We start from the raw sequence: 27,996 nt of genomic DNA on the forward strand, positions 1-27,996 counted from the left end.
CTGGTGCAACAACAGAAAGCTTCTTGTTCATGTTTACTGGTAGATGAGTTTGAACAGTCAGAACAGAACTGACTGTGGGTCCATAATCCAACTGTAATCTGGGATTACTATGGACAGCTACTCATGTTATTACTGTTGGTTTTGCTGCTGATATTTTAAATTCAGAGTAACTTATTGTCCTCATGGTTCATCACAGATATTTCCCAGTCAACATCAGAGGGCCCAAACAGCAGCATCTCAAGTTTTTCCCTCGTACTCTTCAAGGGGGCAGAAGACGAGGCCTCAAGAAAGACTGGCACAGTGCTCACACATGGCTACAATCCTCTCAGAGCTGTGGTCAAATGTCTACTGTCAAAGACTTTACAGCAGAATAAAGCTGTACTGAAAACAATCAAAGGCCTCTGTGTGCTGCTTTTAAACTTGAGTAGACTTGTTCCCTGTAACTGTTTAGTTCATTCCATGAATGTACTCCCTAATAGTAAAGCTGTATAATACAACTACCCTATTAGAACAATGAATGTCCTAACTGATAAATAAACCAACACTTACTAAAACAGGCTTGTTCTGTATTAGTCCATGTACATCTAAGTAACATTAACTGTAAAATTAGAAAGTATATGAGTACATGATTCCTTAACTCTCATACTGACATCGATTTTGACTCAATACTTACAACAGCTTTTCTTCTTGAAATTCCGTTATTGTTTTTGGTTTTGGTTTTGGTTTTGGTTTTGGTTTTGGTTTTGGTTTTGGTGTGCCACCCCAGGATTTTCTCTGGCCCTATCTGCCCCCCCTGTGAAAGATTTCTGGGGGCGCCCCTGGTGTTTGTTGTCTGCACTTGAGCCTCTGTCCCGCCCCGTGACATTCACATTCATGTCCAGCTCAACTATTGTGTTTCTGACTGCTGTGTTGTTGTTCCCACCTTTGTGGGACCCATCTCACATTCCTCAGCCTTATCACACACACACACACACACACACACACACACACACACACTCTTACACTCTTATTATTTGTTAGTTTAGTCATAGAGATTTAGTTAGATTGTTTGATTGATTTTGTTTCTTCAACAGCAGATGTCTTTAATACCTACTCTGCTTCAGCGGTACTTACAACCAAAGTACAAGTCCTTAATGCATAACAAATGATGTCCCTGAATTTTGCTCTGTTTTAATAAATGTTTTAATACCTGCTGTCTCCTTTAATGTTGTACAAGTGTGGACACTGCCAACCTCTACACTGTCAAGAACTCCAAAATCCTTCAGCTAGCTATCAATGTGGTAATTTTGGTAGTAATTATTAAATTAATTATAAAACATAATTCCAAATTGATAGTTTAGTATTTTTATGAGACTAAATCAATTAAAACGGCTGTCTTTTCCTCGTTTTTCGAGGTGGTGCCCCAATCGAGGTGGACTTTAATCAAAGTTCATTTATTTTAATAATTATTAATTATCTTTGATAATTAATAATTATTTCTGATAGCCAAATTGAACATTACCACTTGTCAAAGCACAACAGATGAAAGGATTAATAATGTTTATTTTCAGTGTTCATGCTCTCAGAGGATTAAAATGACGACACCTGTCAGAGACTCATCAGTGATCATCTTCATCCTCAGTAGCATTTGAATGAGTGAAGATGGTTGAATCATAAACACACTTACACTTCCTCAGACCTGGTCTCAACCATCGCTCTCCTCCAGGCTCCACCCTGAAAGGAGGAGGGGGGTGTCAGACCAGCACTTTCTCTTTCAGCATGGAAACATGGACGTTACATCGCTCTCACACACACAGTTCAGTTCATATTTCTGTGTTTACAGACAGTGTTTTGTGTTATTATGGACTGAAAAATTAGATCTTAGTCACACAAAAATGCCTAAATGTCTATTGAGGGAGGAAAACCTCTATTCTTGTGTTTACATCTAATCTTTTCTCACCAATATTCACTTTATTCTAAGGCTGTATGAACCAGAACCTTTTAATTTACTTTGAAGGCATGCATCATGGTGTTGGCTGACTTTTTGTGTCTCCTCGCTGACACCAGATAAAATAAAAACTACACACAGATGTTTCCAGCTGCAGCTCCTCTATCAGACTGATTGTCGGTGGCAGCAGCAGGCCTCCTCATACCTGAGAGTGTCCAGTCTCCAGTGTGGATGCTTCAGTCCAGCAGACAGCAGACTCACGCCTGAGTCGCCTGGATGGTTGTAGCTCAGGTCCAGCTCTCTCAGATGGGAGGGGTTGGAGCTCAGGGCGGAGGCCAGAGAAGCGCAGCCTTCCTCTGTGATCAGACAGCCTGACAGCCTGAAAACACACACATTAACACACATGAAACAGTCTGATGGGACTGTCAGGGGCGGGAAGGTGGAGTGTTTTTTCTGTCATCGCCTGTAATTTGCTTCCGTCTTTAAACTTTCCAGTCAGTACATTAAAACCAAAATGGCAGACTACTGTAAGGCTTTTATTATGAAGCTACTGCAGCTTCCTGTAGCCTCAGTCCACATGTTGTTAGCAGCTCTTAAATCTTAACCGCATTAAAAACACGTCCAAATAAAGAAATATGAAAAGAAACAGTCACAGACAGCTAATTAGATGAGCTGCAGGTGACAGAACCTTCCTACAGTTTGGACCAGAGTTATTATAGTGAACTAAAACAACACTAACATTTAAAACTGTAAATGAAAAAAACATTTTATTTGATTCAAAATAAAAATAAAAACTAGACTTTAAAAAAGCTAACTAACAGAAATATTTTGATTCAATAAACTATCTAACATAAAATCAAACTAAACAGGAAATGTCTTTAGTTTTAGTCTTTGCCAGTTTGATCAAACACGTTGGTGCATGTTCATTAAGACTGGGATGTGTGCATGACTCAGTCAGATGACATCACAGTGTTGTATTTGTCCTGAAACACCAATTCTGAAAAATACCCTCCATAATAAAATGAAACATGCAAATGTTTATAACACAACTAGGATGAACTGTCGTATCGCCATGATGAGTGTTTGAGCCTTTTCTGTGGTGATGATTGTGGCGCTGGGAGCCTGAAACGCTGCAGTAATTGTTCCAGGTGTGTCGTGCTGAGAGGTCCATGGTTTCTGACCATGAGCTAAGTTTTTTATGAAAACACACCATCTACGCTGGAGCCACACGGACATAACTGACCAAACCAACGGTGCATCATCAATGAGTAAGAAACTCTGGACAATAAAACAGAAACTCCTTGAAACTCTGTCAGACTTTCTGTATCTTTAAAACCGTCTCTGATGCAACAAGTTCCAAAAGCAGAGACAAAACTAATATAAAATATGCCAATGGTAAGGTACTAAGTCTAAAAACAGAGTAAATACAATTGGTTTGAAAATAATTTGAGTCGTGCTAAAAAGAGCTTATCAATAATATATATTAATCGATCAGGCTGATGAATCCTTACCTGAGAGTTTCCAGTGTACAGTGTGGACTCTCCAGCCCAGCAGACAGGACCTTCACTCCTGGATCCTGCAGGTGGTTGTTACTCAGGTCCAGCTCTGTCAGACTAGAGGACTGGGAGCTGAGCACTGAGGACAGGACTTCACAGCTTCTCTCTGAGAGGTTACAGCCACTCAGCCTGAAGACACAATACATAACACCCAACAAGCTGAACGTTACATCATTGCAATTGTGACGCACACGAAACGTATGGTCACATTGATGTAATTTTGTTTGTTTTATTTTGAAAGGGTTATTTCTGTGAGATAAATGTACTAATATGAACCGTAATGGTCAATGATTATCTCTTAAGTGAGATGACAAGCCCTCATTGTATTACACACTTAGAGCATTTCAGTGTTGCCAGTAGGAGGCAGTGAGGCGCTTTGCTTCTGCTTGGGACTCCTTTAGAACGGACTCTTGTTTACGTCCTCATTCTGCTGAGCGAAGCTGCACCGACCAGAAGCTCTGTCACCGTCTCATTCTTCCTCCTGTTTATACAGGTTGGTGAGATTTGGAAAACTTGTATAACTACATACATTTAAATGTAATGTTAGATCGATGTCTGGGAGGAGTATATAATGGTTTTGTGAACAAGTAGAAAGCATACGGTTGGGTTCTTCTCTGTGTCGGGGTGGCCCAAGATGGCGCCGGCTGTAAACTTTTTGTTGTATTCTCCAAGCATGTCGTAGTTTTTGGCTCCAGCACATTCCATTTTGGGTTAATAACTATTTTTCTTGTTAAGCCAGCTTAACACGTATGCATTTGGTGTTACTGTTTGATGTGTATGTATTTGAATTGTTAAATTGTAAGCACTTTGGAAAGTTAAATGTTTGCAAGTCTTCAGCTCGTGCATTTATATTGAAACGACAGTCATCATTAGCAATGTGCTGGGTCTCTTTTCATTTGCACTATGGGGTTAAACAAGGGAACACGTACCTACAAATTCTGTATTTCACAATAATGTTTCCTTCCGAGTGGTAGTGAACTACATACTAGCTCAGTTAGTAGACTGAACGAGGATGTATTAATAGTGATACACTGAACTCAGGATTCATCTGAATAGAGGATGTGTGTTTTTATTTGAAAGCACAAAGTAATGGTCCTGTAACCAGCCTGTGTATTTTGTTTTGTTTCTAATATTGTGGATGTTGGTATTGATAAAAGTATATTTGAAGATGTAGAAAAAAGTACAAGGGGGGAGAAAAGGAAAAGTATATTTTGTGTATTGGTAATTAAATTCTGCTGAGCGAAGCTGCACCGACCAGAAGCTCTGTCACCGTCTCATTCTTCCTCCTGTTTATACAGGACTCTTCTCTGTTAATGGGAACTCTATCTGAGACCTGTTACACAATCAGGACTACAGACTAACTTTTCCACTGATGGGACCAACGTTCTCGGTTTAGTCAGTCACACTCACACGTATGTTCTCTGGTTGCATTCACGGTACTAGATATGTAATTGATAGGGTTTTTCCCATAACACAGAAAGAGGCCTGCTTCAGTTATAGTTCATCTGGTGTATTTGTCAGACATCATTCTGGGCCTGTTTACTGTTCTGACAGCCTGCTGCAGAAAGAGGCACAGTAGCTGCAGTTTGCATGTCTTTCTTCACTTGGATCAGTATTAAATGATACTGGGTTAGATTTAATGGGATTTACATGAGTGTTTGATGGTAAAACCTGTGATTATGGGGCCAAATATTTTTGCTGGAGTGATGAACTTGGCACACAAGTCACTATTTGCCTCCTACTGACTTGACACCAACTGTACTGCAAGCTTACCTGAGAGTTTCCAGTGTACAGTGTGGACTCTCCAGCCCAGCAGACAGGACCTTCACTCCTGGATCCTGCAGGTGGTTGTTACTCAGGTCCAGCTCTGTCAGACTAGAGGACTGGGAGCTGAGCACTGAGGACAGGACTTCACAGCTTCTCTCTGAGAGGTTACAGCCACTCAGCCTGAAGACACAATACATAACACCCAACAAGCTGAACGTTACATCATTGCAATTGTGACACACACGAAACGTATGGTCACATTGATGTAATTTTGTTTGTTTTATTTTGAAAGGGTTATTTCTGTGAGATAAATGTACTAATATGAACCGTAATGGTCAATGATTATCTCTTAAGTGAGATGACAAGCCCTCATTGTATTACACACTTAGAGCATTTCAGTGTTGCCAGTAGGAGGCAGTGAGGCGCTTTGCTTCTGCTTGGGACTCCTTTAGAACGGACTCTTGTTTACGTCCTCATTCTGCTGAGCGAAGCTGCACCGACCAGAAGCTCTGTCACCGTCTCATTCTTCCTCCTGTTTATACAGGTTGGTGAGATTTGGAAAACTTGTATAACTACATACATTTAAATGTAATGTTAGATCGATGTCTGGGAGGAGTATATAATGGTTTTGTGAACAAGTAGAAAGCATACGGTTGGGTTCTTCTCTGTGTCGGGGTGGCCCAAGATGGCGCCGGCTGTAAACTTTTTGTTGTATTCTCCAAGCATGTCGTAGTTTTTGGCTCCAGCACATTCCATTTTGGCTTAATAACTATTTTTCTTGTTAAGCCAGCTTAATACGTATGCATTTGGTGTTACTGTTTGATGTGTATGTATTTGAATTGTTAAATTGTAAGCACTTTGGAAAGTTAAATGTTTGCAAGTCTTCAGCTCGTGCATTTATATTGAAACGACAGTCATCATTAGCAATGTGCTGGGTCTCTTTTCATTTGCACTATGGGGTTAAATAAGGGAACACGTACCTACAAATTCTGTATTTCACAATAATGGTTCCTTCCGAGTGGTAGTGAACTACATACTAGCTCAGTTAGTAGACTGAACGAGGATGTATTAATAGTGATACACTGAACTCAGGATTCATCTGAATAGAGGATGCGTGTTTTTATTTGAAAGCACAAAGTAATGGTCCTGTAACCAGCCTGTGTATTTTGTTTTGTTTCTAATATTGTGGATGTTGGTATTGATAAAAGTATATTTGAAGATGTAGAACAAAATACAAGGGGGGAGAAAAGGAAAAGTATATTTTGTGTATTGGTAATTAAATTCTGCTGAGCGAAGCTGCACCGACCAGAAGCTCTGTCACCGTCTCATTCTTCCTCCTGTTTATACAGGACTCTTCTCTGTTAATGGGAACTCTATCTGAGACCTGTTACACAATCAGGACTACAGACTAACTTTTCCACTGATGGGACCAACGTTCTCGGTTTAGTCAGTCACACTCACACGTATGTTCTCTGGTTGCATTCACGGTACTAGATATGTAATTGATAGGGTTATTCCCATAACACAAAAAGAGGCCTGCTTCAGTTATAGTTCATCTGGTGTATTTGTCAGACATCATTCTGGGCCTGTTTACTGTTCTGACAGCCTGCTGCAGAAAGAGGCACAGTAGCTGCAGTTTGCATGTCTTTCTTCACTTGGGAGCAGTATTAAATGATACTGGGTTAGATTTAATGGGATTTACATGAGTGTTTGATGGTAAAACCTGTGATTATGGGGCCAAATATTTTTGCTGGAGTGATGAACTTGGCACACAAGTCACTATTTGCCTCCTACTGACTTGACACCAACTGTACTGCAAGCTTACCTGAGAGTTTCCAGTGTACAGTGTGGACTCTCCAGCCCAGCAGACAGGACCTTCACTCCTGGATCCTGCAGGTGGTTGTTACTCAGGTCCAGCTCTGTCAGACTAGAGGACTGGGAGCTGAGCACTGAGGACAGGACTTCACAGCTTCTCTCTGAGAGGTTACAGCCACTCAGCCTGAAGACACAATACATAACACCCAACAAGACCCAAACTTAATTATAACTCCTTTGAAAGCCTTGTTCTTAGTTTTTCACACCCAACCTGGAAAACACTAAAACCAGTGTTGGTTGTCACAGTGTACCGCCCTCCTGGCCCATACTCTGAATTCTTAACTGAGTTTTCAGAGTTTTTATCAGATTTAGTCCTCAGTGTGGACAAAGTGATTATAGTAGGTGATTTTAACATTCATGTGGATAATGATAATGATAGTCTTAGCACTGCTTTTGTCTCACTATTGGACTCAATTGGCTTCTCCCAGAGTGTAAATGAACCAACTCACTGTTTTAACCACACTCTTGACCTTGTTTTGGCTTATGGTGTTGAAACTGAACAGTTAACAGTCTTTCCACATAACTCTATTTTATCAGACCATTACCTGATAACATTTGATTTCTTGCTACAGGACTATGCTCTATATGACAGAAAGGTCCTCACTAGATCCTTATCTGATAGTGCTGTTGCCAAATTTAAGGAGGTGATTCCTTCAGTATTTCAGCCTGTGTGTCTCTGTGCTGTGGATGACCCCCATGTTAATCTCAGCCCCTCCCAAATTGATTATCTGGTCGATAGTGCTGCAGGTTCACTGCGAATGGCACTAGACTCTATTGCCCCTCTAAAAAAGAAGAGAATTAAAGAAAAGAGACAAGCTCCCTGGTATAACTCCCAGACACGCGAGCTTAAGCAACACTCACGAAGGCTAGAAAGGACATGGCGGGCCACCAAAGTGGAAGAATCCCGTTTAATCTGGCAACATAGTCTTAAAACCTATAAAAAGGCCCTCTGTAATGCCAGAGCCGCCTACTACTCCTCATTAATAGAAGAAAATAAAAGCAACCCTAGATTCCTTTTTAGCACAATAGCTAGGCTGACAAGGAGCCAGAACTCTATTGATCCTTGTGTTCCTTTAGAGCTCAGCAGTAACGACTTCATGAGCTTCTTTAATGATAAAATTCTAACTATTAGGGACAAAATTCAGCACCTCCTGCCCTTAACAGGGTCTGGTCCAACCTCAAACCTAGGAACCATAGAAACAGCTGTTACACCTGATGCGTACTTGGACTGTTTTTCTCCAATTGATCTTGCTGAATTGACCTCAATAATCTCCTCATCTAGATCGTCAACATGTCTCTTAGACCCCATTCCTACTGGACTACTTAAGGAGGTCCTGCCCCTAATTAACACGTCCTTACTGGATATGACAAATCAGTCTTTACTAACAGGCTATGTACCGCAGTCCTTTAAAGTAGCAGTAATTAAACCTCTCCTGAAAAAGCCTACTCTTGATTCAGGTGTGTTAGCTAACTATAGACCTATATCCAACCTTCCCTTTCTCTCCAAGATCCTGGAGAAAGTCGTAGCTAATCAGCTGTGTAATTTTCTAAACTCTAATAGTCTATTTGAGGATTTTCAGTCAGGTTTTAGAGCGAACCACAGCACAGAGACACTGGTGAAGGTTACAAACGACCTCCTTATGGCATCAGACAGAGGACTTCTCTCTGTCCTGGTCTTGTTAGACCTGAGTGCTGCTTTCGACACCATTGACCATCAGATCCTGTTACAGAGACTGGAACAGTTCATTGGTATAAAAGGAACTGCATTAAGCTGGTTTAAATCCTATTTATTAGATTGATTTCAGTTTGTACATATTAACAATGAATCCTCTGTCCACACTAAGGTTAGACATGGAGTTCCACAAGGTTCAGTGCTTGGACCAATACTCTTTATCTTATATATGCTTCCTCTGGGTAATATGATCAGGGAGCACTCCATTAATTTCCACTGTTATGCAGATGATACACAATTATATTCATCAATAAAGCCAGATGAACACAATCAGTTAACTAAACTTCAAATCTGCCTTAAGGACATAAAGTCCTGGATGAGCAGCAACTTTCTGCTGCTAAATTCAGATAAAACTGAAGTTATTTTGCTTGGCCCCAAACACCTTAGAGACACCTTTTCTACCAACATAACTGCTCTGGACGGCATTAATCTGGCCTCCAGCTCCACTGGGAGGAATCTGGGAGTCTTATTTGATCAGGATTTGTCCTTTAACTCTCACATTAAACAGATTTCTAGAACTGCCTTTTTCCAACTACGTAATATTGCTAAAATCAGGCCCATCATATCCACTGATGATGCAGAAAAATTGGTCCATGCATTAGTCACTTCTAGGTTGGACTATTGTAACTCATTATTATCAGGCTGCCCCAATAAGTCGTTAAAGACTCTCCAGCTGGTCCAGAACGCTGCTGCTCGTGTTCTGACGAGAACTAAGAGAAGAGACCACATTTCTCCTGTACTGGCTTCTCTTCATTGACTTCCAGTAAAATCTAGAATAGAGTTTAAAATCCTTCTCCTTACTTACAAGGCTCTTAAGGGTCAGGCCCCATCATATCTTAAAGAGCTCATAGTACCGTACTACCCCACTAGAGCACTGCGCTCCCAGACTGCAGGTCTACTGGTGGTTCCCAAAGTCTCCAAAAGTAGTGATGGAGCCAGAGCTTTCAGCTATCAGGCTCCTCTCCTGTGGAACCTCCTTCCAGTCTGGGTTCTCGGGGCAGACACCCTCTCTACATTTAAGAGTAGACTAAAAACCTTCCTTTTTGACAAAGCATATATTTAAGACTGGCTCAGGCCTTAGACCAGCCCCTAGTTATGCTGCTATAGGCTTAGACTGCCGGGGGACTCCTATGGTGCACTGAGCTCCTCTATTCTCTATCCTCCTCTGCCTTTCTGTGCTTTCTCATCTCTCAGGTTCCTGTGGATCCTGTGGATCCTGGTCCTGGCCCTGCTGATGTGGTTCTCTGGTTCCTGTGGGTCCTGGTCCCGGTCCCGCTGATGTGGTTCTCTGGTTCCTGTGGATCCTGGTCCTGGTTCTGCTGATGTGGTTCCCTGGTTCCTATGGATCCTGGTCCTGGTCCCGCTGATGTGGTTCTCCACCAGCCAATGGATGTGCGTCTGTCCAAGGCTCCAGCCTGTCCGTCCTTGGGAGCTGGATCTCTCCTTCACTGTGGTGCTCCTGGAGGTTTCTCTTTTCCCACTGGGTTTTTTGAGTTTTTCCTTCCCGAAGAAGTTAGGGTCATAAAGGGCAGGTGATGCCTCGGACTGATCCACTGGTCTGATCCATTGGCCTCATCGACTGCTGGACTCTTTATTAGATTGTTTGTTCGCTTACACTTGTTTATTTCAGTGAACTTTGTAAACTACTGTGAGACACTCTGTTGTGATATTGAGCTATACAAATAAATTGAATTGAAAAATTGAATTGAAAAAACTGAACGTTACATCATTGCAATTGTGACACACACGAAACGTATGGTCACATTGATGTAATTTTGTTTGTTTTATTTTGAAAGGGTTATTTCTGTGAGATAAATGTACTAATATGAACCGTAATGGTCAATGATTATCTCTTAAGTGAGATGACAAGCCCTCATTGTATTACACACTTAGAGCATTTCAGTGTTGCCAGTAGGAGGCAGTGAGGCGCTTTGCTTCTGCTTGGGACTCCTTTAGAACGGACTCTTGTTTACGTCCTCATTCTGCTGAGCGAAGCTGCACCGACCAGAAGCTCTGTCACCGTCTCATTCTTCCTCCTGTTTATACAGGTTGGTGAGATTTGGAAAACTTGTATAACTACATACATTTAAATGTAATGTTAGATCGATGTCTGGGAGGAGTATATAATGGTTTTGTGAACAAGTAGAAAGCATACGGTTGGGTTCTTCTCTGTGTCGGGGTGGCCCAAGATGGCGCCGGCTGTAAACTTTTTGTTGTATTCTCCAAGCATGTCGTAGTTTTTGGCTCCAGCACATTCCATTTTGGCTTAATAACAATTTTTCTTGTTAAGCCAGCTTAACACGTATGCATTTGGTGTTACTGTTTGATGTGTATGTATTTGAATTGTTAAATTGTAAGCACTTTGGAAAGTTAAATGTTTGCAAGTCTTCAGCTCGTGCATTTATATTGAAACGACAGTCATCATTAGCAATGTGCTGGGTCTCTTTTCATTTGCACTATGGGGTTAAATAAGGGAACACGTACCTACAAATTCTGTATTTTACAATAATGTTTCCTTCCGAGTGGTAGTGAACTACATACTAGCTCAGTTAGTAGACTGAACGAGGATGTATTAATAGTGATACACTGAACTCAGCATTCATCTGAATAGAGGATGTGTGTTTTTATTTGAAAGCACAAAGTAATGGTCCTGTAATCAGCCTGTGTATTTTGTTTTGTTTCTAATATTGTGGATGTTGGTATTGATAAAAGTATATTTGAAGATGTAGAACAAAATACAAGGGGGGAGAAAAGGAAAAGTATATTTTGTGTATTGGTAATTAAATTCTGCTGAGCGAAGCTGCACCGACCAGAAGCTCTGTCACCGTCTCATTCTTCCTCCTGTTTATACAGGACTCTTCTCTGTTAATGGGAACTCTATCTGAGACCTGTTACACAATCAGGACTACAGACTAATTTTTCCACTGATGGGACCAATGTTCTCGGTTTAGTCAGTCACACTCACACGTATGTTCTCTGGTTGCATTCACGGTACTAGATATGTAATTGATAGGGTTATTCCCATAACACAAAAAGAGGCCTGCTTCAGTTATAGTTCATCTGGTGTATTTGTCAGACATCATTCTGGGCCTGTTTACTGTTCTGACAGCCTGCTGCAGAAAGAGGCACAGTAGCTGCAGTTTGCATGTCTTTCTTCACTTGGATCAGTATTAAATGATACTGGGTTAGATTTAATGGGATTTATATGAGTGTTTGATGGTAAAACCTGTGATTATGGGGCCAAATATTTTTGCTGGAGTGACGAACTTGGCACACAAGTCACTATTTGCCTCCTACTGACTTGACACCAACTGTACTGCAAGCTTACCTGAGAGTTTCCAGTGTACAGTGTGGACTCTCCAGCCCAGCAGACAGGACCTTCACTCTTGAATCCTGCAGGTGGTTGTTACTCAGGTCCAGCTCTGTCAGACTAGAGGACTGGGAGCTGAGCACTGAGGACAGGACTTCACAGCTTCTCTCTGAGAGGTTACAGCCACTCAGCCTGAAGACACAATGAGTGTAAGTTATTTATATATATTTCTCTCATTAAAGCTCAGCAGTGACAATATTATTATTTCAATCAAACAAAATCTGCCTGTTCTTACAGAGCTTTGTTGGAGGCTTTGAGCACTGGCAGCAGCTTCAGAAGAGCCTCCTCTGAAGCAGAGTATTTCTTCAGGTCAAACACGTCCAGATCTTTTTCTGATGACAGTAAAATGAAGACCAGAGCTGACCACTGAGCAGGAGAGAGTTCATCTGTGGAGAGACGTCCTGAACTCAGGGACTGTTGGATCTCCACCACTAGAGAACGATCATTCAGTTCATTCAGACAGTGGAACAGGTTGATGCTTTTCTCTGAAGACAGATTTTTCTCAAGCTTCTCCTTGATGTACTGGACTGTTTGCTGAGTGGCCTGTAAATTACTACTTGTCTGCTTCACCAGGCCTTGCAGGAGATCCTGATTGGTCTGAAGTGAAAGGCCCAGAAGGAAGCGGAGGAACAAATCCAGGTGTCCATTTGGACTCTGTAAGGCCTGGTCCACGACACTCTGGTGGAGCTCTGTCACTGCAGGCACTTGGCAGCCTGTCAGCAGATTGAAACCACTGTTGGTGAATTCTAGATGGACATAAAGAGCAGCCAGAAACTCCTGAAGGCTCAAATGGACGAAGCAGAAGACCTGGTCCTGGTACAGCCCCCTCTCCTCTCTAAAGATCTGGGTGAACACTCCTGAGTACACTGAGGCTGCTCTGATATCGATGCCACACTCTGTCAGGTCTGATTCATAGAAGATCAGGTTCCCTTTCTGCAGCTGCTCAAAAGCCAGTTTTCCCAGAGACAAGATCATGTTCCTGGTCTCTAGACTCCAGTGTGGATCTGTCTGAGCTCCTCCATCAAACTTGACATTCTTCACTTTGGTCTGAACCACCAGGTAGTGGATGTACATCTCAGTCAGGGTCTTGGGCAGCTCTCCTCCCTCTCTGGTTTTCAACACGTCCTCCAGAACCGTAGCGGTGATCCAGCAGAAGACCGGGATGTGGCACATGATGTGGAGGCTTCGTGACTTCTTGATGTGGGAGATGATCCTGTCGGCCTGCTCCTCATCTCTGAATCTCTTCCTGAAGTACTCCTCCTTCTGAAGGTTGGTGAACCCTTTGACCTCTGTCACCATGTCAACACACTCAGGAGGGACCTGATTGGCTGCTGCAGGTCGTGTGGTTATCCAGATGCGGGCAGAGGGAAGCAGATTCCCTCTGATGAGGTTTGTCAGCAGCACATCCACTGAGGCCGACTCTTTAATATCAGTCAGGGTCTCGTTGTTGTGGAAGTCCAGAGGAAGTCGGCACTCGTCCAGACCGTCAAAGATGAACAGAACCTGGAACCCGTCAAACCTGCAGATTCCTGCTTCTTTGGTTTCAGGAAAGAAACGATGAACGAGTTCCACCAAGCTGCATGTTTTGTCTCTCAGCAGATTCAGCTCTCTGAACGTGAATGGAAACATGAACTGTGTGTCCTGGTTGGCTTCGTCTTCAGCCCAGTCCAGAGTGAACTTCTGCGTTAAGACTGTTTTCCCGATGCCGGCCACTCCCGTTGTCATCACTGATCTGATTGGTTCCTGTCTTCCAGGTGGGGCTTTAAAGATGTCCACACATCTGATGGTTGTTTCTGGTCTGTCTGGTCTCCTGGATGCTGCTTCAATCTGTCTGACCTCATGTTCATCATTGACCGCTGCAGTCCCTCCCTCTGTGATGTGGAGCTCTGTGTAGATCTGGTTCAGAAGCGTTGGGTTTCCTGCTTTAGCGACGCCCTCGAACACACACTGGAACTTCTTCTTCTGGTTAGATTTAAGGTTACGTTGACAAACGGAGGCAGAAATTTCTGAATGGACACACAACAAATAAGAACATTTGAGAAATGATGAATATTCCAACAAAGTAATAAATAATACATTTATATCGTCTCTAGAGACATTAGTTAATGTCCCGTTTATCCAGAAATCCTCTTACTGCTCTGCAGATAGTCAGCCAGCTCCTCCTGCTTCAGTCTCCTCAGGAGGTGAAGTGTGATCTTCAGAATCGCCTCTCTGCTGCTCTTCCTCTGCTCTTCATCCTCACCCTCCCTCTGACTCTCTAAGTATCCTGAGCAGTCTGAACTCAGAGCCCTCTGGATCTCCTTCAGCTCCTTCTTCACAAGACTGACCATATTCTCCTCCAGCAGCTGCAGCAGAGGATCATGGGAATGACACGATCAAAGTCAAACAAAATCATGTGTGTGGAGATGATTTGGAACAGAATAGATGTAAAAGTAATTATTGTACAACAGACCATAAATATTGAGTCCAGGGGTGTTTGATGCTCCTGGTCAACTCTGTGGAGGAACACTGAAGAATTAGCTCACATTGTGTCTGTCTGCAGAGAGTCAAACACAAGGTCAGGTGACTCCCTGTAGTGGTAAAGGTTTACTCGTCCTGCTGATCCCACTGAGAACCAACAGTTAACAGCCTATTTCTAGAGTTCAGCTCAGTGTTTTGCTTCACTAGTTGGTTTTGTTTAGTCCCAGCAGCTCTCACCAACCCCTCCAATGAGCTCCCCCTCCCTCACTGACCCTCCAGCTGCTCCAGTAGAGCTGCTCAGTGTCTGCTGGTATCAAACTGGTTGTGCTGGGCAGCTCCCAGGAGAAAAATGACAACCAACAAGTAAACAACAGTTCAAACATCAGTGCCCTCCATTGTCAGATGGTCGAACAGCGTCTGAACCTCCCCCCAGACGGGTTGTGTCCTCACACCCACCTCACTCAGTGATTGGTCGGCTGTGTGGAGGCGGCAGGTTTGAACACTAAAGGTCTTCTAGAGTCTGAAAATGTGTTTGTGTGTCTTTAAATATATGAACATGATATCACGTCACTGCATCATTACACTACTGTCTGTTCACACTCTTTTTTAAACTACAGACCCTTTCCAAAAAATTTGAATATCATGGAAAAGTTTATTTATTTCCATAATTCCATTCAAAAAGTTAAACTTAGATTATAGATTCAGGGCCCACATTTTAAACGATTTCAAGTATTTATTTGTTTATTTTTACATAATTTGGGCCTCCAGCTCATGAAACCCACGAAAACAGGAATTCAAAAAATATGAATACTGTGGAGAAATCAGCCCAAATTTTGCGGGGCATGAATGTGTCACACACTAATCATCTACTAAACTCAAAGCAGCTGCACAGGTTTCCCCAGGTGTCATTAAATTGCTTCAGTTTGGTTCAATTGTCTCAGTTCGGTTCAATATGGGGAAGACTGCAGACTTGACAACTGGCCAGAAGACCATCACTGATACCCTCCATAGGATGGGTAAGCCACAAAAGTTCATAGCTAAGGAGGCTGGCTGTTCACAGAGTGCTGTGTCCAAGCATATCAATGGAAAGTCTAGTGGAAGGGCAAAATGTGGCAGGAGAAGATGTATCAGCAAAAGAGATGACCGTGGGCTTCAGCGGATTATCAAACAGAGAAGATTCAAGAATCTGGCAGAGATCCAGAAAGAGTGGAATGAGGCAGGAGTCACAGCTTCAAAAACCACCACATTCAGACGCATCCGGGAGGTGGGCTACAACTGTCGGGTTCCTCGAGTCAAGCCACTTCTGAGCCTGAGCCAACGTAGGAAGCGTCTCAACTGGGCCAAGGAGAAGAAGGACTGGACTGTTGGCCAGTGGTCCAAGGTCCTCTTTTTCGATGAAAGTAAAGTAAAGACGGGTGAGGAACAGAACCCAAGCTGCTTGAGGTCCAGTGTGAAATATCCACAGTCAGTCATGATTTGGGGTGCAATGTCCAGTGCAGGTGTTGGTAAACTCTGCTTTCTTAAATCCAAGGTCACCGCAACAGTCTACCAGAATGTTTTAGAGGACTTCATGATTCCTTCTGCTGAGGATCTGTATGGAGATGCAGATTTCATCTTCCAGCAGGACCTGGCCCCCGCCCATACCGCCAGAAGCACCAAAACCTGGGTTGATGCCCATGCCATCACAGTGCTTGACTGGCCAGCCAACTCGCCGGACCCCTCGCCGTGCCCCTCATTTTCCTCTTGATAATACCCCATAGATTCTCAATGGGGTATTATCAAGAGGAAAATGAGGGGCACCAGACCCAAAAACAAAGAGCTGACAGCAAGCATCAAGGAAATCTGGACTTCCATAACTTCCATAATGCCATAGGCTGATTGCATCAATGCCACGGCGCATCGAGGCAGTGATTAAGGCAAAGGGATTCCCAACCAAGTATTGAAGATTGACATATCGTTTTGAAAATACCATATTTTGATTGATTTGATCCTAATTTCTTTCTTTTTTTTTCTGCAAAAACTGAGAAGTAAATGGTGATTTCTTCACAGTATTCTAATTTTTTTAATTCCTGTTTTCGTGGGTTTCATGAACTGGAAGCCCAAATTATGTAAAAATAAACAAATGAATACTTGAAATCGTTTAAATTGTGGGCCCTGAATCTATAATCTATGAAAGTTTAATTTTTTGAATGGAATTATGGAAATAAATAAACTTTTCCATGATATTCTAATTTTTTGGAAAGGGTCTGTATACTATAATTTACATTGGACAAAGACCTTAAATGTAAATTTTTTTTGTGCTTAAGTTAAATGTGTGTTTGCTTCGTTCAGCTTTGTTGTTCTTGTCTCCCTTTTTGTCTGGAGGTGATCAGTGGAAAAACAGAAATCACATACTTGGCCAATAAAGCTGTTTCTTAATCTGATTCTGATTCAAACTAGTTCTTTTCTAGTTTCACCAACTCTTAATGTCAGTGTAAGCTTACATAAGGTCAGCAGATGGAGGTTGTTCTTTAAAATAAATGAAAGCATCCTTCGACTGGTCGCTCTTGAAGGACAGACAGCTGGGTTCAGGAGAGTCTCGTCTCTGCAGCAGGACCCTGAAACGTCAGCAGCACAGATAAATGTGCATGTCGGACAAAAATATGTCCAATTTATTAACAACTAACTTTCTGTCTCAAATGTGTTTTTACCAGTTTAATTCTTACCTTCCATCAGCAGATTTCTTAAAATAAAAAGGACGATCCATTGACCCATCACTCTTTATAGACACACAGCTGGGTTCAGGTTCAGGTTCAGGTTCTGGTCCAGGTTCAGGTTCAGATCCAGGTTCAGATCCAGGTACAGATCCAGGTACAGATCCAGGTTCAGATCCAGGTTCAGATCCAGGTACAGGTCCAGTTACAGATCCAGGTACAGATCCAGGTACAGATCCAGGTTCAGATCCAGGTACAGGTCCAGTTACAGGTCCAGGTACAGATCCAGGTACAGATCCAGGTTCAGATCCAGGTACAGATCCAGGTACAGATCCAGGTACAGATCCAGGTTCAGATCCAGGTACAGGTCCAGTTACAGGTCCAGGTACAGATCCAGGTTCAGATCCAGGTACAGATCCAGGTTCAGATCCAGGAAGGTCTGCTGTGTAATTCGAGTACACGTGTAGGTGCTGTGACCTGGTGGTGTAACACACAGTCTTAATACTTTGCTTGTTTTGCATCTTTTGTTCATTGTAATTATTTTATATTCATTTTCTTTCTGCAGCACAAGAGTTATTCACCATTAAAAGATTCTAGATTCAAAGTAAAAGACAACGTATTTTAATAACTCTGTTAAAATAATGTGGATGTGGATGATCCACATGCTGAAATCACAACAAGACCTTGATCACTAGTGAAGCCTTTAAAATGGTTACTGGTCACTATGCAAATGTCTCTTTGAAAGCAGGAAACTTTAAAATAATGAGGTTTTTGAATTGAGTTTGGTAGATAAATAGGAAAAACCATCTTTCTGAGCACCATTCTTCCAAAATATATTCCCTCCTCTGGTGTTTCTTCTCAGTGTCCCGTTTCTTTGTTGGGTGTGATATCTGCACTTCCTCTTTTGGTTTAATTAGGACACATCCTGGAGATTTGGGAGTGCTACTGAATGTGGATATAAGGTACTGTCAATGTCTGAAATGCAAAAATGCCCCACATTAAGCTAATTCACCCAAATTGTGTATATGAAGGTGTTTCCTTACCTGTCTTCTGATTCCATGCGAGTCCTTTTGGTCGGCGGGGACTCGTCACCTAAATGTGTTCTCTGCATTTCTTCTTCTTGCTTATTTTTTCTTCTTCATTGGTTGAGGGACAGACTGGTGTTTATTCTCTGTAGCTGTGGAAAAAGAGGCCGTCACTTATCAGACAAATTCAGTTATTTCAGTCCACAGAGAAGACGACACACAAACATAGAAACGTTCCTGCTGAATTTCCTCCTCTGCAAATACGCTCCAAAGAGCCTCCCTGTCTCCCAACCTGTGTCCTCGTCTGCATTGAGGGTTCAGTCAGTTCTGTTCAGCCTAACACTTGTTTTAATGATAAGAAGTGCTGCTGGTCGTGTTTCCTTCTGCTTGTTAGTTTGTTTAATTTAAACATGTTCTAGTTGAGCTTATTTGGTTTTTGTTTAACTGCTATTTTGCTTTGTTGTTGTGTGGGTGGTGATTTTTACCATTTTACCTAAAAGCCTCACACACCCACAGTGAGTGTGAGGCCGCTGACTTTGACTTATTTCCTCATCTTCTTCCTTATTTTCTGACTAAAGGCCTCATGCTACACTCCACCAGTGGAGTTGTGAGTAAACCAGCGGCAGATTTCTGCTGTTTTCTTTCTCTTTTTTTGTTATTTTTTACCTGCAGTAAAGAAACGGGACGAACAGAAGATCATTCAGGAGTCAAACAGTGAAAACATGTCGCTAAAAACAGTCCTACCTTTCAGAAGAAGGAGAAAACAAACTGCGACACGACGAACTGACAAAAGTGAAACTAAACTTTGAGACAGGAAGAGGCTGTGACGTCACCGTTACCACGGCAACGAATAAATAAATGAATAAATAGATAGATAAATAACTATATGAACAAATAAAAATAAATACATGGAATAAACAGCAATTTATTAATTAAAATTAAAACAAACGCCTGAGATATGATATAGTGAAAAATATTTAAAAGCCTGAGGTAAAAAAAATCTTAATATGCATTTAAAAAAATTGCAAGTAATGGCTGTGGTAAACTAATACATAAGAAAATGTAGAAAATAAAAATAAATGGATTAGTTAACAAATAAATACATAAAATAAAAAAGAAATAAACATAAAGAGAAATTGCTGAGGTAAGAAAATAAATGCATAAAAAATAACTAAACAAAAATGAGAATAAACGGCTTCAGTAAAATAAACATAAAATGATAAAGTAGATGAAATAAAACAACAGCCAAACCACAGAAAACACAAGTAACATGATTTGATCTCTTCCTCTGACAGCATGAAGGGCACTAATGGCTCCACGGGGTCTGGATCCTCTTCCTCCTCCTCTTCCTCTTGTTCTCCACCTTGTTCCTCTAGTCTTTCTTCAGATTGTAGGTTTAAATACACTGAATTGAAGTAAAACTCAGTACAAATAATTACCCATCATCCTTTGTGTCCAACATTATGTGTTATTCAGCTCACTGCAGCCTTCGAGAGGAGAGTTCATAGAAGATGTTCCTCTTATTGTCACTTTGACAACATTAATACTAGAAATCAATCAGGCGTGAGTCAAAGGAGGACATTTGAACCATTTAAAGCAGGGGCGTCCAAACTTTTTTCACTGAGGGCCACATACAGAAAAACATCCAAAGGGCTGGGCCGCTCACTAGAAGTACTATACTGCTAACTTTAATCCACTAGAGGTGATGTATATGGTCTCACCTCTAGTGGACTAAAGTGGGCAAAACCAATCACATGTAGGTAAATTCTGCTTGATAACTGAATATGATTCAAGAAAAAAAAAAAACAGCCTCGAATCAACAGCCTTACCTCCACTTTCTTGATCCTCGGCAGACACCGTAGATTCCTTTGCGCTCCCCTGTCCCAGCTGGAGCTCCATCCGTCGTACCTCCACACAGCTCGTCCCATTTAAGTCCCATCATGCCAACTGCACCTGGCACAGCTTCAAAAACATCCTCACCTGTCGTGGTGCTCTTTAGACTGCTAACATCAAGCAGCTCCTCCGTAATGTAAAAGTGATCGTCATTAGTTATCAGCTGTGCTCTCATCGCACACTGCGTCTGAAACTCTCTACACTCACTTGCTCTCTTACGTTTCCTTCATTCTGCCATTTTGGGTCACCTGTAGCACATTTCTTCTTCGGTTACTCATTTTATAGAGAAGCTGCCTCGTTCAAGACAGTTACTCCACCTAGTGGTGAGACTAAGAAGTACAACACAGTCCAGCACAGGTTCCATGTGTGGGCCGCATTCCAATACAGTTTTAGAATTTCCTGCGGGCCGCAGTTTGGACACCCCTGATTTAAAGTGAGAACATCTACAAGATCCACCTTAATAACTCCAAAGTTAAGGTGGTTGTTTTAGATCACAGCCCACAAGTCACTGTGTAACGATTTACTGCAGCGTATCAATATAATACTTATTGATTATCTGTACACGGCTGATAAACAACTGTGTGTTTACACTGAAAGTATTTTAATGATCACAGGACACAGTGTAATTACTGAGAAACAGGGACAACGAGGTAACAGACTTCATCCTGAAATTAAATTAATTTTATTATCATTTATCTTAAAATTATTTTATTTTGATAAAAATTATGTGCAAAAAGTTTTTTACCAGTTGGGTATTTATTATTTATTATTATCATTATTAAGATTAAATTAATGTTTGATTTTATTTCATTTATATTTATTTCATCTATTTATTTATTTTTCTACTGGGGAATAAAACAGTAGCTCAACCTGTGAGGAAGTTTTTCTCTTTATAGCCTTAAAAATCAATGTATACTGCGATACAGCTGAAGACTGAGCAGGAGGTCTGCAGACTGACTGCTGAGGAGCTGAAGGAGGTCAAGAAGCAGCTGGAGGAGAAGACCAGCTCCAACCTTGAACGAGCCACCAGAAACCAAAAACATATTTTTTTAATATCATCCTTCATGAACATGAAACTTTCCAGAACAATCAGCTTTATAGAATCATGTACAACAGATAGATACTGAATATATACACACACACATCTGCAGAGGAAAGACATGAACCACCATCACACCAGTCTGACCACTGCAGAGTCCCACTGGGACCAGTTAGACTGAGCTGTGGGACGACTGGTGGACACACAGGAGACTCTCTGCAGCTCCTCCACCACACTTCACAGAGAAACACTGAGCTTTAGTGTCACACCTGGTTATTTTCAATGAAGAAACATTTCCAAAGCAGACTTTAAACTTGTAATGGAGTATTTTATAGTAATTCTACTACTTCAACTAAAGTGATTCTTCTACCTGTGAACAAATGAACTGTGTTGGAGGAACAGACTTATGGGGACATGAGCGTCTGCTGCCACCTGCTGTTCATTCAGAGCATCACATCTGTCAGAGCAGAGAGGGTCCAAAAACATTCAAACTGGAACATTTATGGTTTTAGAAAATAAGTTAACATGTAAAGCAGTTGTGGCATAATTCAAATAATAAAATTCAGTGATGCTGTTGAATAAATCTACACAGTTTGGTTAAATAAACTCTACCAGTGTTAAGCTGGAGCCCACTAACGCTTATGAAACTCATATGTACAAAGGAATGAAAACAAAGTTTTTAATCCAAACTCTGGCTCTTCACAGTGCGTCACCATTAAAACCAGTCGAACCAAGTTCTTCATCCACTCTCACATCTGCAGTTTTACTGCACGATAACGGCTAGCTTATGTCATTTACACGTACAAACTGATGATACATGGATATGTATGTCACCACAGATTTGTTCTGACGTCACATGATGTAGTTTTAGCTTGTTACAGTACAGAATACACAGTAAGAACCTAATGTATTGATGATTGATGATTCTTGATTTAAACAGGACCTGAACTTAAGTCCTGGTCTTTTAAAAAACAACAAAGAGCAAACTTTATCCTGTCACTTTGTTTGTTCTGCATTTTCAAGCACCAAATCAGTGTATTTGGAGTCACGGTTGTGTCATCACACTTACACACTTACACACACACACACACACACACACACACACACACACACACACACACACACACACACACACACACACACACACACACACACACACACACACACACACACACACACACACACACACACACACACACACACACACACACACACACACGATCTCCATCGCCTCAGCATCCAAAAGCTTAATTCAAATTCTGCCACAAGTAGTTTAAGCAAGAAAGGAGAAAAATAATAAAAACAACAATGTCGCAAAGGATGAATGAGCTACGCCTGCAGCATCTCTGGTGGCGGTGTGTGTGTGTGTGTGTGTGTGTGTGTGTGTGTGTGTGTGTGTGTGTGTGTGTGTGTGTGTGTGTGTGTGTGTGTGTGTGTGTGTGAGCTGACCTGCTGCAGTATACGTTAGCCGCTACTAGAATAACAACGCTGCTCGCTGCTACGTCCTCTCAAATGTCCAAAGGCAAGTATCTCCCAGGGTAGACAATAACTGTCTAATCAAATCTAATCTGATCTAATCTAACACACCTGAATCCCCCAACACAACGGTCAGAGCCCAAGCTGCACTGTGGGTAATGTAGGCGCCAGGTTTTTGACAAGGAATAGGAAAGTGTGGAATCATTTTCATTGATTTTCATCCCTTTTTTTAAAAAAATTCTCCATTTCAACTTTTTAATTCACCATTTTGAGTGTGCTGATAAATCTGTGGAAGACTCCTTTAACTAAAATCTCTCCACATCCTGACTGTATACAGTGTAATGTACAGTTTAAGAAGTTTACTGTTGTTGTAGTTAGTGTAAAAGAAGTGAACTTTGCGTCGTCACTAACAGGAAGTGTCGGATGTTTCAGATGTTTCCATCCCGACGAAGAACTCTGTTATTTGGCTTTAAAAGAATACGATGAGTAATGTACAACATAACTGAATATAACATCACACAGTAACCGCTGACTTCCTTCAGTCTGCTTCACTTCAGTCGTTGAGTAACAAACCAGCTCTGTCCAACATGTCGCAGTCAGGTGACGGTTTGATTCAGAGTCAGAGTGAAAACTGTTCCCTCAAATTAATCGAGTCCAGAAACGACGAGATCAGCTGCTTCTCTCATTTCAGCACGTCGCACTCTTGACTTGTTTGTTCGCCTCAGTCTGATCTGACGTTGGACTGAGATTCAGGGAAACGGGATCAGCTGATCTCGGATCTGTCGGAGTAATTCATGATTTATTAATCTGGGGGGAATCGATCTGATATTGGAGGGTCATTGGTTAGTACTTTTTGTAGATTTTTTCCTCCCTGACTTCACCGTACGACTCTACCAGTTCTCTCAGACATCATACGGCCTCTCCTCTTCCTCTTCCTCCTCCTCCTCCTCTTCGGTCTTCTTGGTGAAAGCAGACGACAGCTCCTGCAGCAGCAGTTCCTGTGACGGCGTACACACTCCCTGCTGCTGCCTCCTCCTCCTCCTCGCCGCAGGCAGCTTGGGGGCGTTCAAGTCCGGAGAGCTGCAGTCTTCTTCTCCATCGCCTCCTCCTCCTCCTCCTCCTCCTCCTCCTCCACTGCTGCTGCTCTGAGAGTCCACAGAGCCGCCGCCCACGTCATCGGCGCTGGTCTGGACCGGGTCGGGGACGAGCATGTGGTCCGTGTGTCCGCTTTCCACGGGAACCAGTCTGAGCGGCGGGTGGTCCGGGACCTCCTGGGTCTCTGCGGCGCTACTGGACAGGAAGCTGGTCTCCAGAGATTTCAGGACCTGCAGGCCGAAGTCCCCGACCTCCTCGTAGAGCGGCTCGGGGAGTTCAGGAGACTCTGAACGCTCCTCGAACGAGTCCGGCTGCACCTTCATGGGCTGGAGGCAAAACAGGGGAACACATCAACGATACAATTATTCATTTTCCTCCCAATGAAACACTCATCAAGTACAAAATAAAAGAATAAAACACTCTGTGATTATTTTATACTTTAAATTTTTACGTCCAAAGTACAAAATAAAAGAATAAAACACTCAAAATACAAATTAAAAGTACAAAATACTCACAAAGTACAAAATAAAAGTCCTAAATACTCACAAATGTCAAGAGCATCAAACAAAATAAACATAAAAAACAAATTAAAAGTACTGAATACTCACAAAACACAAAATTAGAATACAAAATACTCACAAAGTACATGGAAAGAGTTCGTCTGTCGTGTAATTTTCTCTGTGGAGAGAAGAAAATATAAAAAGTCTGTTACACAGCAAGTCCTCTTCCACTTTCACACCTCAAATAAAGTGAAACGTTCATTATTTCAGTTTCCATAAACAGACAGAAACAAACCGACGACACAGACAGAAGAAACGACTGTTTACTGACTATTCTTTTCTCTTAATGATTCATTATCACCCGTCCAGGTGGTGGAGGCCAATTACAATAAGAAGTTATGAATCATGAATGTATTTTTGTTCTTCAACTCTTCGCCTGTTTGGTTTCTTTCCTGCAGAAACTGAACCCTCAGAGACTTAAAGAGCGGCGGCCTGACCAGCGTCTGATTGGCCGACAGCATGCTGCTGTTGCTCTCGTCTCCTCTGATGGGGACGAGCGGCATCGTCCCGAACTTCTGCTTGGAGATGTCCGAGGAGGAGTGACGCCGCAGCACCGGAGGACCCGGGTCGTCGTTCTGGAGAGCAAACAGCCGAAAAACAAGACGGAAGTCAGCGGGAAACAGCGGGAGTTCATGTGTCCACAGATTTATCATCTCTAAATGGTGAGTGAGTGTCTGAATCAAGGTCACCTTTATGTACTCGCAATTTGTTTTTCTTAAATTTTGTACAAAATGTACAACACACGTACCAAGTACTTCTATTTTATTTTATATAGGACCTCTATTTTCTATATTTTACTTGTTATTTGATATCTATCGTGTGTTGGGATGACAAATAAAGCTCCCTGACTCCTTGAGCATCTTCTTTGTTTAAAATGGGTTAAAAAGAGATCCAATCTCAATGAGACTTCCTGTTTAAATAAAGGATCAATAATCACCCTGAAGGGCTTCGTTTGCAATAGTGACGCCGCTCTGTGCACTATCCCGCTTATTACTGACTAAAAAACATTTTATTGATTTAAAAATGATGATTTTATTGCTTCTGCTATCAGAACTGTGTCCATAGAGACGGCCTGTAATCAGAAATAATGATATTTATCTTTTTTAAATAAAAAAATCATTTTTAAGTCCCTGTTTTGTGTCAAATTGTTGCTTTCTTTAGTTCAAAGCTGTGTAATGAGCGTGACGCAGGTGTTGAATCATCGCCGTACACGATCTTCTAAATAAAAACCATCTGATCAGTGGACGGGAGTAAAAGTCACCTGAGCTTTGAGGAAGCTGGTGATCCAGTCCCACAGTTCAGCCTCACAGCTACAACACAGATACCTGAGAGGGAGAAACAACACTTAATCAATCATTAGGATCAGGATTATTACTAATGCAGCCGTTGTTTTACAGGAAACAGGTGAGATGACTTTCCACTAACGCTGACTAACTTTCCAGTTAATAGGAATCATGAGCTTTGATCCGCTGCTGATAATAATGAGGGTTAATCAATCAGTTAATGAGCGTGACACTTACAGCTGGTGTTTGTCGGACATCACGGTGAATCCCCATCTGCAGACAGACAGACAGACAGACAGACAGACAGACAGACAGACAGACAGACAGACAGACAGACGGTGGAAATATTCACTTTATTCACACTTTACAGATACACACACACACACTTATATATCCACATGAGTACTGCCTCAAAAAAAACACTTTAATGATCTAAAACGAACATCCAACATTCACACACATGTGATTATGCATATAAGAAATAAAATATGTTATAAAATGTGTGTATAAATTAAGTTATTGCACCAGGACAGGATAAATTAAGTTAGATATATGCACAGCTGGGGTCTGATCAGGGGTCTGATCAGGGGTCTGATCAGGGGTCCGATCGGGGGTCTGATCAGGGGTCCGATCGGGGGTCCGATCAGGGGTCTGATCAGGGGTCCGATCAGGGGTCTGATCAGGGGTCTGATCGGGGGTCTGATCAGGGGTCCGATCGGGGGTCCGATCAGGGGTCCGATCGGGGGTCCGACCGGGGGTCCGATCAGTCTGATCAGTGGTCTGATCAGGGGTCTGATCAGGGGTCCGATCAGTCTGATCAGTGGTCTGATCAGGGGTCCGATCAGTCTGATCACTGGTCTGATCAGGGGTCCGATCAGTCTGATCACTGGTCTGATCAGGGGTCCGATCAGTCTGATCAGTGGTCTGATCAGGGGTCTGATCAGTCTGATCAGTGGTCTGATCAGGGGTCTGATCAGGGGTCTGATCAGGGGTCTGATCAGGGGTCTGATGGCTTTGGGGTAAAAGCTGCTGATCGGTTCGCGCTCTAATTGACCCGACCTGATCAGGCCGTGTGCTGGGTGGTCGGAGGTGATGTTATCGACTGTTTCCGTCCTGTCAGCGGATGGCAGGATGAGTCAGCTGACCCTCTGACCTGAAGCCCTTCATTAACACTCTGAGGCTTCACTCAGACAAACACAGGCTGAACCTAAACCTGCATCCTCTCTAACGTCCAGCAGGGGGCGCCTCCACTGTTGGCTGGAAATAAGCAGTGGATGAAGCCACCGTGACGTCACCCGGTGGCTTATGGGACGCCGTTTGGAGGCCTCCAGTTCTGCTTTATAGTCGTCACCACCGTTCAGAACCAGAAGCTACGTTCAATCCCCAAAGACCTCCATGTCTGATTGGTTGGGTTTAGACGGGTCTATTTATGGTCTTTCTTCCTCTAAATGGACCATGATTGACTAAAGGAACGTCCTGCTGTGCAGAAGAAGACTGTAAACTAGAGACTGAGAGCAGAAACTCATCACTGAGCTGATAAATCAAGTAAGGCTCATGTTACCTGGTCGGAGCTTTCAGTTTCCTGCGGATGCCGATGTAGATCTTCATGGACTTCAGAGACCACTCCTTCTCCGGTTTGATGCTCTGAGCGACAACACAGACGGGTCAGGAGGATGGGGTGAGACAGGGGGTGAGACAGGAGGGGGGGGGTTAACCGGTCTGAACCAGTTACCTTCTTGTCTTTGAGCAGCAGCAGCTTGTGGTCTCTGATCTGGAACGTTCTCTCCTGGAACTTGTTTCCCTGAAGGAGCTTCGGAGGCTCCTCACGACACTTCAGGAGGCCGATCTTCATGATGTCACTCTTATAGGCTGGACAGACAGACGGGAGGAGAGACAGACAGGTAGAGAGAGAGAGACAGGCAGATAGACAGAGAGAGAGAGACAGGCAGATAGACAGAGAGAGAGAGAGAGACAGATAGACAGAGAGAGAGAGAGAGACAGATAGAGAGAGAGAGACAGGCAGATAGAGAGAGAGAGAGAGACAGAGAGAGAGAGACAGAGAGAGAGAGAGACAGAGAGAGAGAGAGAGAGAGAGACAGAGAGAGAGAGACAGAGAGAGAGATAGACAGAGAGAGAGCGAGAGACAGATAGAGAGAGAGAGACAGGCAGATAGAGAGAGAGAGAGAGACAGAGAGAGAGAGACAGAGAGAGAGAGAGACAGAGAGAGAGAGAGACAGAGAGAGAG

The 27,996-nt window shown here is 42.5% G+C and overlaps 2 protein-coding genes across 4 annotated transcripts in view; both read right to left on the bottom strand.

The window, feature by feature from the left end:
* The window catches only part of LOC139206863 (NACHT, LRR and PYD domains-containing protein 12-like), a 39,095-nt gene extending 19,895 nt beyond the window's left edge, over nt 1-19,200 (bottom strand). For 2 of the 3 annotated variants that reach the window (XM_070836461.1, XM_070836460.1), the window contains exons 1-11: nt 19,150-19,200; nt 18,424-18,557; nt 17,393-17,857; nt 17,171-17,284; nt 14,680-14,722; nt 14,362-14,572; nt 12,463-14,233; nt 12,186-12,359; nt 7,076-7,249; nt 5,257-5,430; nt 3,439-3,612 (exon numbers count right to left, since the gene is read on the bottom strand). In XM_070836461.1, the coding sequence (XP_070692562.1) occupies nt 3,439-3,612; nt 5,257-5,430; nt 7,076-7,249; nt 12,186-12,359; nt 12,463-14,233; nt 14,362-14,572; nt 14,680-14,722; nt 17,171-17,284; nt 17,393-17,857; nt 18,424-18,491 (3,368 nt within the window). In that variant the 5' untranslated portion in view covers nt 18,492-18,557; nt 19,150-19,200. Of the gene's footprint in view, nt 1-1,666; nt 1,714-2,132; nt 2,307-3,438; nt 3,613-5,256; nt 5,431-7,075; nt 7,250-12,185; nt 12,360-12,462; nt 14,234-14,361; nt 14,573-14,679; nt 14,723-17,170; nt 17,285-17,392; nt 17,858-18,423; nt 18,558-19,149 lie in introns of all 3 variants that reach the window. The other variant, XM_070836462.1, reaches the window with a different exon arrangement.
* A 4,515-nt stretch (nt 19,201-23,715) lies between these two features.
* Nucleotides 23,716-27,996, bottom strand: part of arap3 (ArfGAP with RhoGAP domain, ankyrin repeat and PH domain 3) — a 37,780-nt gene continuing 33,499 nt past the window's right edge. Inside the window, exons 29-35 of the mRNA XM_070836328.1 lie at nt 27,484-27,620; nt 27,313-27,395; nt 25,989-26,024; nt 25,730-25,793; nt 24,906-25,043; nt 24,548-24,586; nt 23,716-24,234 (exon numbers count right to left, since the gene is read on the bottom strand). Coding sequence (XP_070692429.1) covers nt 23,716-24,234; nt 24,548-24,586; nt 24,906-25,043; nt 25,730-25,793; nt 25,989-26,024; nt 27,313-27,395; nt 27,484-27,620 — 1,016 coding nt within the window. The remainder of the gene's footprint in view (nt 24,235-24,547; nt 24,587-24,905; nt 25,044-25,729; nt 25,794-25,988; nt 26,025-27,312; nt 27,396-27,483; nt 27,621-27,996) is intronic.

The sequence above is a fragment of the Pempheris klunzingeri genome, chromosome 9, assembly GCF_042242105.1.
Source record: "Pempheris klunzingeri isolate RE-2024b chromosome 9, fPemKlu1.hap1, whole genome shotgun sequence".
NCBI classification, from domain to species: domain Eukaryota; kingdom Metazoa; phylum Chordata; class Actinopteri; order Acropomatiformes; family Pempheridae; genus Pempheris; species Pempheris klunzingeri.